The 10538-nt window shown below is 45.5% G+C and overlaps 1 protein-coding gene across 1 annotated transcript in view; it reads left to right on the forward strand.

Annotated features, from left to right (window-relative positions):
• The window catches only part of PRKCE (protein kinase C epsilon), a 318307-nt gene extending 308572 nt beyond the window's left edge, over nt 1-9735 (forward strand). The window contains exon 15 of the mRNA XM_081188544.1: nt 9359-9735. Coding sequence (XP_081044670.1) covers nt 9359-9505 — 147 coding nt within the window. The 3' untranslated portion in view covers nt 9506-9735. The remainder of the gene's footprint in view (nt 1-9358) is intronic.
• The last annotated feature ends 803 nt before the right edge of the window (nt 9736-10538 follow it).

Raw genomic sequence — 10538 nt, forward strand, 5'->3', positions numbered from 1 at the left:
TCTTCTAAGTTGCTATATTTCCTTCAAATCCATCCTTGTAGCTTTCTTGCTCTTTGTTAAGTCTTGTCTTAAGGATGCCAGCGGTTTGTTAGATTTTTCAATATATTGCTGCAGCAAACGTTTCCATTTGAATAACCCCATCACTAGGAAAACATACCCCCCCCCCAAAAAAAAACAATAGACAGTCCGCATTCCTGCAGAGTGCTAGCAGCAGCCAGTGTACAAAAGGGTTTCTTCTATAGTGAGGGAAAAGTCACTAATTTTTCCACAAGATCTTTACTGGTGCCTTGGAAAACTATCCAGGTCCTTTTCTGCATGGATACAAATACGCGAAATCCGGGTGAAATGTAATGATTTCCAGTAGTCTGCACTGGCGTGAGCAGTTCCTCTGTTGGCAGATGAAAAAATATATATCAAATGTACAAGCTCATTTGGTAGATGAGGCAGCATAATTTCTGGTGTTCAGGCCATGAGCGCCGTTGCTTATGTAACCAAAACAGCACCACCTACCCGCGGAAGGTATCGGCAGGCTTGGGAGAATCCCAGGTTTTGCAGAAGTACAAAAAAAGGTCTTAAGAAGATGAGCCCAAAACAGGCCAGTGAGGAACTGAGCATGCTCAGTGGCCATGGAATGCTGACTAACTATTGACAGGGAGGAGCCAGAAAACCCGGAAGGAAGCGGAATGGAATGGAGTGGCTGGAACCCTAAGCAGAAGTATCTCCACACTGCAGCATTTTGTTGCCAAACCCACTTGCATAAATTTAATAATAATAAATATGGGTCAGTGGATTGCTGCAGAGAAATCAGCAGTTTGTTATAATAATAAATGTTGCAGCAGAGAGAGGGTTGCAAAGAAATGTGGCTGGAATCCTTAAAGAGGGACTTTCTTTCTGAAGGCAACCTTTCAAACATAAATAAGCCTGTGGGTTTGCATCCAATGCTAGCTCTGCGCAGAGTAAACCCACTGAAAACTATGGACATGACTCACCTAGCTCTATTAATTCCAATGAGTTTTACTCTGAGCGTAGCTTATTTGGATACAGTCCATGGAAATTTCCCATGTTGGTGTTTGCTTTCTTTAAAAAGGCAACAAAACAAAACAAAACTTGTAACTACGGAACCCAAATATTTGTGCATTTTTATCTAGGGCTTTCTCCTATTCTGCTGCTTTAAAAAAGTCATAATGTTGCACATGCACTTTCTTACTGAACCTGTCCTAGATACAGGATTATGACTTTGCAGTTTGGCAAATAAATAAGTCCCTGTTTAAAATGCAGTATCCTGCACAGTAATGGTAATGGGAACACCAGAGATTACTGGCCGAGTAAATTTATTTTTGTGTGAATGTTCTCTCTTTTCAAGTTTGCTTCAGTGTGAATGTCCCTCTTTAAGGTAAGGCCTACAGTGGGGAAAATGCCCAGGTAGGTTTGTTTCCAGGCCTAATACATGCAAACGCGAGGTGTCCCTCTCCAGTCTCATAATATATTTCCATTCAGTCATCCCGGTGCATGGCAAGTGGCGTTTAACAGAGGGGGACGCCAAGGGGCTGTAGTGCATGCGTCTGCATGGAATGTATTCTGCTCAAATCAACTTTGGGCAGTGGAGTTTGGCCCACGTACCATTGGAAAACACTCCTTCATTGACTCCCCTGCCTCCCTTCTCACCCTTAAGGACTCTTGACACCTCCAAGTCCCTTCTCACAGTCCTGATCAGTGTATTGGAAAGGGATGATAGAACTTGCCTGTGGCTTATGTTTGCTAGCATCTAAACAGTGGAGAGAAGGGAAAGCCAGGTAGGCCTCTTTTGCTCCAGCTGCCGTCAACGTGCTTCTCTACGTTGGTGGCAGCCAGGAGGGTTTGGCTCGAGAGCAGACGGAAGCAGGAGCACAGAGGAAAGGTTGTGGGTGGGGCAAACAGAATGGTAGGGGGTCAAGACCTGATTGAACACACACACACACACATACACCGTCCTAAAGGGGTTTCAGTATTCAAGGACAATGAATCATTTGGGGGCCAAGCAACCCACCAGTGTGTGCATCCTGAGCAATAGGAGCAGGTTGTCAGAAACCTGCAAACACAGGGGAAGAGGGCTCCTGATTTTACATGGAGCTCCAATCACATTTGGACTTCTCCATTCTCTTTTGTGAAGAGGTTTAATGCTCAAGAGGCAGTACATGCATGCGTAGGGAGCATTTCTTTTATTGATGGAGAAGGTCTAGAGGACAATCCATATGTTCATATTACAAGACTAAGGAGTTCCTATATTATATGGATTTTGGGTCATGGCCAATTACTTTTTTTAAAATCCTTTGTGAGAGTTTAGGGGGGGCGGGCTCCTGCCATCCAACCCCACAGGTGGATATTTATTGCTGTTTATGTTCATTTCCAAAGCACAGTGATGTGTTTATTTAGTTTTAATTGTAGCACCCTGTAGTTGCTTCACTCCGCCCTTTTTAAAGAAGGAGGATGTTCCCTTAACTGGGATTTCTGCCAAGTGCCACCACTCCTATCCTACCATTGTTGTGGCCAGAGAAATCTGTTGACCAAGTTTGCAACATCCCCCCCCCCCTTACTCCGTAACTTTATCGTGCAGTCAGTCCTCTGCATGACTCCTTAAAAATCAGTGGGCTGGTTTCAGTAGGTCTACTTCGATTCTCACTTAGCAAGCTACAATCCCAGCAAATGTATGATGTTGCAAACTGATGAAGCCCACTTCATCAGACACATGAACTATTACCCAGACAGTGGAGTGGGAATTGTGAAGAGTGAGGTCAGAGGGAAAATAAAACCCAAACATGCATATTTGTTTCTGTGACAGTTAACCAACCCATTTGAAACCCTGGAGTTTCCTATGTTCCTAACAGAGCAGTGTTCATGATAACAAAACCTCCTGTCATTGGGAAGCTGATTAGCGCATGAAGTGGGATAAATACACGATATCTTGATCCAGGCCACAAGTGATACAGTTGAATTTCTTGCTCAGCTGTTTCCTACTGGAGCCTCTCTTCTGAAGTGCCGTTTCAGAATGTCTGCTGCTGCTGTTTTTGCTGCAGGAGAGCAGCACTGGAAATTTTGGTGGCAGATAATGTATAATAAGAAATGAAGTTCTAAAACAAGACCACACCATGCCCATGTTATTTGTGGCATTCAGTATCCAGTGCGCTTTGCATCTTCTGCAGCTTGCCATTGTACAGTCTCTGAGAAAAACGTTCGCCGTGGGGTGCCGTGCCTTTAAAAAAACACCCTTGTCCATGAACTAGGCACCACCTATAAGACTGGAATCTTAAGACAGTAATGCTAAGAAGGAGTAGAAATGCCGCTGGACCTGTTTGCTGTGCTCAGCAGAAGGGCCCCAACAAAGGGCTTCAAAACAGATCACTTTCATGAGAAGGATAAGGAAGGGCGGTCCAGTATTAGGAAGGCAATCGCTAAGGCCCAAAACAGAGGAAGTAAATGCATTCATAGATACTTTGGCCCTAAATTGTACATTTGGTTCTTTGAAAAATTAACTTTTGTTCACACCCCCAAGTTTAATTTTCGCTGCAGAGCCAGCCCAAATTGTTTTGCTTCCTGAGGTGGAGGGAAGGGTGGTGCCCATCTGAAGAAATGTGGGGCTTAAATGTAATAAATAAATGCCTAGAATTTGAGCTTGTGAACATGGCAGGCAAGCCATCATAACTAATCTGCTGTTTGTCAGGTGCAAACCCGTGTATCTGTATCCTCCTGCTACAGGGGTGGAGGGGAAATCGAATTTGCATTGCATTTCAATTCAGGCCTAACTCGTTAACTCTTCCAGAAATGAGCCAAACTTTGTGATGCTGTTGTCCAACTAAAAAAAAAAAAAAGGATGCAGAAATGCATATGGGAGAGGAAGGTGTGCCTGCAAATGCGCATCTATATGAGTGCAGATGACACGCCCAGCACATTACATTAAACAAAGTGGCTTGCTAGAATTAGAAGAGATGCAAATGAATTTTTACCATGCTATTTTTAAATTTTACTTTAAAGCAAATGGATGTGGAAATATCGGCAGCTGAACTTAAGATTGGGGCAATGAGAAACTGACAGATTTGCCCATGTCTACCCCTTGTTTCTTCAGAAAAGCTGCTTGGAGCACAGAGTGAGAGGAGCAGCAGTGCTTAACCTTTTCTCCACCTGCCAGTTCCTCACTCTACATTGCCTTCCCCATGTGGCTTTTCATCCCAGCATCTTTCAATAGTATTCTCCCCCCTCCCCCCCCCATTTTTTTTTGCTCTTGCTAAAAAAAAATTAAGCTCATCAGACCACAATTACTTTAATTCAACCAGGAACTTCCTAAGAAAAGAGAGTCAGTGTGGTGTAGTGGTTAAGAACAGTGGACTCGTAATCTGGTGAATCGGGTTCGATTCCCCGCTCCTCCACATGCAGCTGCTGGGTGACCTTGGGCTAGTCATACTTCTCTGAAGTCTCTCATCCTTACTCACCTGACAGAGTGTTAGTTGTGGGGGAGGAAGGGAAAGGAGAATGTTAGCCACTTTGAGACTCCTTAGGGTAGTGATAAAGCGGGATATCAAATCCAAACTCCTCTTCTTCCTCCTCCTCCTCCTCCTTCTCCTCCTCCTCTTCTTCTTCCTCCTCCTCTTCTTCTTCTTCTTCTTCCTCCTCTTCTTCTTCCTCCTCCTCCTCCTCTTCTTCTTCTTCCTCCTCCTCCTCCTCTTCTTCCTCCTCCTCCTCCTCCTCTTCTTCTTCTTCTTCTTCTTCTTCTTCTTCTTCTTCTTCTTCTTCTTCCTAAGTAAAGCTCTTTCCCACTCCATTCCTGTTCACCACATCACTTTGTCCCTCTCGCTGCCTCTCAACCTCCTCCTCCTCTCTCATCCTGTCTTCCACATTCACTCTATCATTTTATCTCTGACCTCTACCTTCATGCCATGCCTTTCTATTTTCTCCTTTGCCTCTTGCCTCTGGTTTTCCCACCCACCCACCTGCTCTTCTCAATTAAAGTAAAAAATAAGTAAGTATTGAGGTCTGATCCTAGGTGGGGAGGAGGGAGGGAATGGTCTCAACATGGCTGGTATTCTCATGTTGGCTTCTACGTAGGCAGGGTCCAAAAGCAGCCCAGACTTGGCCAGTTGGTGCAGAAAGGCAGTTGCTGGGAACTGCGGAGAGATGGTGGGGACGGCTTTGCGGGAGAGGTGTTTGCAAAGGAGGATTAATATAAAACGAGGGTGGGGGGCCCTTTTCATCCTGAGGTCCACATTCCTTCCAGGACAAGCTTCCAGAGACCACAAGCCAGTGGTGGGTGGGGCCAGAGACAAAAGTGGGTGGAGCAATTGATGTAAATTTCACAGTAGGCTAGTTTCTACACACACTCGCAATCCCCCTTCTACCCTCTATGCAGGCAAGCAAAAGGCATTGTTAGGGTTCAAGGACACATTCCAGCCAGGCAAAATCATGCAAGGAGGGTACAAACCAGGGCCAGTGAGGGGTGTGGCTTGGGGAGAGTCCATAGGGCCAGGTAGAGAGGCTTGGGGGGCCGCCTTTGATTCCTGGAAGTTTGGCTCCGCAGCCCTGATATAAAGCAACCAAAGAGGAATGAAGATTGAAAGGAGGGGGGGGGGAGTCATAGCTGTGCCTCTTCTCGGTGCTTCAGGTAGGCCTACATTGCTAAAAGCAAATATATGACTATGGAGTTATTATTTTTATTTTCTTGGTGCACTTGTAGTTTAGCAAACAAACAAAGTCAAACACACAAAAGCAAGCCTTTTGAAAAGTAATAGGATAATTAGCTGTTTGGCCGGGAAAGCGAAACATCCAGGAAAATGCAGGGCAAGCTCTGTTGAGAGGCAGGGCTGCACCAGTTACTGCAGGTCTTGTTTAGACCACACCAAAGAGGTTGATGCTGCAGTTGCATTCAACAACTGAGGAGTGGGTGGAAATGGCCACAAAGCCGGTCTTTAGAAAGACTGCGGAACAGCAGAGAAAAGCAAAGCTACTTCATCTGAGTTCTCCCCAATAAAGGAGTGCACAAATGATGTGGCTGGAGTGGAAGCAAACTGAATTCCTTCTACTGTAAGAGCATTCTTCAAACTCTTCCCACGCATTACAGTTTCTTTTCAGCCACTAAGAGGCAGCGGAGTCCTCTTTTCTCTTCTAACAGGTGCTGCAGCAGTAGCAGGTAACAGTTAGCTAATGAATCTATGCTCCATAGCACATTCTGACTTTGTGCTAGCATTGAATTGCCCCGAGTCAATCCTGGTCTGCTTCTGTGCCATGAACAGTAGCTTGATCTGCAAGAAGCAACAGCAGTAGCTTTTCGCAGCAAGGAGAGAAGCATTGCTCCCTCTTTATGGCAGCTGAACAAGGTGCTGTGAAAAGGTATAAGAGCAGGAGGCTAGTTTAAAAGTTGGCAGCCCAGTTTTTACATAACCCTGAGCATGCACCGGAGATGACTTGAGTGATTCACACACCTTCCCTTTGAACTTCTAAGTTTCATGCAGAGACAAACTCTCACATCTGGTCCCAAAAACTGCAAAGAAATTTCAGCTGGAGGAATTCACTTGGAAGTTCATTGCACACAAATTCATTCCAGCCCTAGAACTGCAATTTTCTTCTTCATCCTGCAAGAATGGGGAGCCTGTGTCCTTTAGATAATGTGGGACTGTAACTCCCATCAGCCAGCACCAGGAATGTTGGAAGTTGTAGTCCAGCAACATCTATAGGGCCACACCTTCCCCATTCCTATTCCTGAGTCTTTTAATTGGATGACACCCCCTATTTCACTCCCAGTAACCACTGGATGCCACTGATGTTAGAAGGATGCAAAAGCAGCAATATTTACACCTATTGTCACAAGCTCTTGTCATGCCATGCTTGTGTTATCAAACTCATGCAAGCTTGCAAAATACTCCTATTACTTGTCTAAGTAAGACATGAAAATATGTGTATCCCCAAACACAACTAAGAACAAAATAAGGCAATTTCTATTTGGGGGGCCAAATATGTGTGGGGGGTTTTGTTTGGGGGGGGGTGCGTAGCTTCACAAAAAGTTTTTTTGAAGGTATCTAGGAAAGGGATCCTAGCAAATCAGGAGCCTTGGCCAGCAAATGCACATCCAGAGCATTGGCAGGGGTAAAACTAGGAAGGAGAGATGGGTAGGGTGGGTGAGACTGGTATGAAAAGCGCTCAATTCTCCCTTCCTTCCCTCCCATTCCTTTCCATTTTAAATTGCTCCCAGTGGGCAAAGAGGCCATGGGGCTCCGTTGCAAGCAATGGCAACGTAACAGGCAGTTTGCTTTCTGATGGGATGGTGTGTGTAGCCATTGTGCATCATTGCCAAGCCAAGACATACAAGTGAGGTGTGGGGAGTCTATGTCAGGAGCTTGTGTCTCTCCTGCTTTGTACTTGGAAAACCCTTTAGCTTAAGGTGCTTCCAAAGGAAGGCTTTGCCAGGAAGCATTTCACAGATGGCTGACCTGTTGTATGGTTTTGAAGCAACATCCTCCTGGCTCCCATCTCCATGGCTGGTGTGACTGAAGTGTTAGGTCTAGCAGCAACCAGTATCAGAGGCAACAGTGGAGGTCATCAAGCCAGCCATTTGCAGAAGTGCAGTGATTGTTGGGTGAAGCCACTGCCCAGGAGCACCCTGGGGACATTTGAAGGCCAAGTGTTTTATTTATTAACTTTTATTCATTAGATTTATACACCACCCTTCATCAAAAGGTCTCAGGGCAGTTTCGTGAGATTCAGCTTGTCGGAATGTCGCCCTCATTGTAGAGAATAGGAGCCACACTCCAAAAACATAACCAGAACCCTGCTGGGTCAGACCAGAGCCCTGCCTGGTCTAGCATCCTCTTTTCGCAGTGGCAGACATGATACCTGTGGGAATCCCCTAAAAGCAGGGCATGAAGTCAGTAGCCCCTCTCCAGCTTGTGATCCTCATTCACCTGTCTTCAGAGGCCCTCTAATACTGGGGAGTTATTTATCTATTTCACAGCATTATTTATACCCCACAAATCTTACCGGGTTGCCCCAGCCACTCTGGGCAGCTTCTGACACATATAAAAACATAATAAAATGTCAGACATTAAAAAACTTCTCAATACAGGGCTGCCTTCAGATGCCCTCTAAAAGTTGTGTAGTTTATCTCCTTGACATTCGACTGGAGAGCGTTCCACAGGGAGGGCACCACTGCCGAGAAGGCCCTCTGCCTGGTTCCATGTAACTTCGCTTCTCGCAGTGAGGGAACCCCGTAAGTGTTTTACGTACTCACAATAAAACCTCATAAGTGTTTTTCAAAAAGAATAAAACAAACTATCTTTTTTTAAAAAAAAACTGGTATTTAAAATGATTAACAAATAATTAAAATCAACAATAAATTAAAGCCAGATTAAAACACAAGACGGCTTCTACGTGTATGGATAGTGAAGGCACCTGCTTGGTGTCAATAAGTAGATGGGTCCCAAGTGTGGTAGCTGCCATGCTAAAAGATCAGTTTCTTACAAATGTGGACTGTTATGCAATACCTAAGACCCTGCCAGTTCCATAGATCGAAGCAGTCAAGTGGGGTTCTATGGGGCAAGGCGCTCTCACAGGTAAACAGGTCCCAAGCTGTTAAGGGCTTTGTATACTAACAATAACACAAGCAGGCAACCAGCGCAATCATGCGGCAGCATTCTTCACTAAGTTCAGCTTCTTGGTCCAGCACATGAGCAGAAGCCATCGTTAGCTTTATCCTCAGCGAAGCTGCCTAATCCCCTTTTCAAGCCCCCCAAGTTGGTGCCCCCACCCTTCACGTCGGGTGCTAGAAACTTCCATGGTTTAGCTGGGTGAAGAAGTCCTTCCTTCTGTTTGTCTGTCCTGAGTTTTCCAACATTCAGCTTCAGAAGGAGGCTCTGGGGTTCCGCTCCTCCTGCCTCCTTGTTCATGCCCAATTTGTGGTCTCATCCCGTGACGCCATTTGCAGGCAAGATACGTTTGAATTCATGCTTTACTTATCACAACATAGCTGCCCGCCTAAATATACAGCGGCAACCACTGCTGCATAATATCGTAATTGTAGCTATCTGCTGTTGTCATCGCTCTCGATATTCCCCTGTAAGAGGCCAGCCGGCCTACTCCAAACCCATCCTTTGCTTCTGTGATCTCGTCTGGTCATCCTCATTATCTCCTGGTGGTTTTATATATGCACATAATTTCAGGGACCTGTTGGCTTACCTCAGAAGCCAAACAAGCGAAAACATCCTCACCCCCCGCTTCCTTCCTCACCCCACTTCCCCTCAAAAAACTGGGTTTTCTGTGTTTGGGGTTTTTAAGTACGAAAGAACTCCTCATCTTTATCTCCTCTCCCCTTTTTTATTATTTTTTTGCTTTTCTTCCTCAGAAAACCAAAAGGGATGTAAATAACTTTGATCAAGACTTTACACGAGAAGACCCAGTATTAACAGCAGTGGATGAGACAATTATAAAGCAGATCAACCAAGAAGAATTTAAAGGCTTCTCATATTTTGGGGAAGAGCTGCTGCCATAAGAAGTCCCCAGCATGCCGTTTGGGGCCACCAGTTCACTGACACTGCAAGAGGTGGTTTTCCGCTACCCAGTCAAGAGCTACTTCTCTGACCTTGAGCCCATAACCCTTACTTTCTACTATGTCTATCTATTTATTGTTATTTTCCTTTTGTCCTTGAGCTGGAGGCACTCACGATTTCCATCTCACAAAGGAACGCAAAATATTTTGTGCCAGAAGTAGTTCGTGAAGGTAACACAGAAGTAGTTCGTGAAGGTAACACATTGCTGTTGTTTCTTGCTGCTGCTGCCGCCCCGCCCCCCGCCCCTCCCAATTTAGGATATTTCCTGTTGTTCTCCAGAAGGCCGCGACTTGTCCTCCCCATCCTCATCTAGCACCTTCATAAAATCATGGAATTTTAGAGTTGGAAGGGGAACACAAGGGTCATCTAGTCCAACCCCCTGCAGTGCAGGAATCTTTCACCCAACGTGGGGCTCACACCCGTGAGAGTCTTGTGCTCTGTCGACTGAGCTATCCTCTGTCGACTGAACTAATTCATTCTGCCATTTTGGAGATTTTTTAAAAAGTCACTAGAAAGCTTCCCCTTCCCCCTGACCCGAGGAGATTTCTGACAGCCAAATAGAGCAGCTTTGAGGGCTGTGTTTGACTTCTAGGCACAAGATTCTCCACTCCTGCTAACAGTTTTCCAAGACATGGTAAATGACCGTCCCATTGCACACACACCTCTCAAGTGTACTAAACAAACACTTAGATTTGCTTTCTTGCCCCTGTGGAACTATCATAGAATTGTAGAGCTGGAAAGGCCATGAGGACCACCTAGGTCAACCCCCTGCAATCTTTTGCCCCAGGTGGGGCTTGAACCCGCGACCCTGAGATTAAGAGTCTCATGGTGTCCCGGCTGAGCTATCCAACCCAAACCAATAGGTGGGGATAAAGTCACCTTGTGTTGACTTTCCTGAATCGAATGTGAATTGGTCCATCGCATTTGCTGTGGCAGCACAGCATAGCTGTCGGAAGCCGATTCCTCAAATACGGA

Source organism: Podarcis bocagei (genome assembly GCF_964188305.1).
Source record: "Podarcis bocagei genome assembly, chromosome: 3".
Lineage (NCBI taxonomy): Eukaryota > Metazoa > Chordata > Lepidosauria > Squamata > Lacertidae > Podarcis > Podarcis bocagei.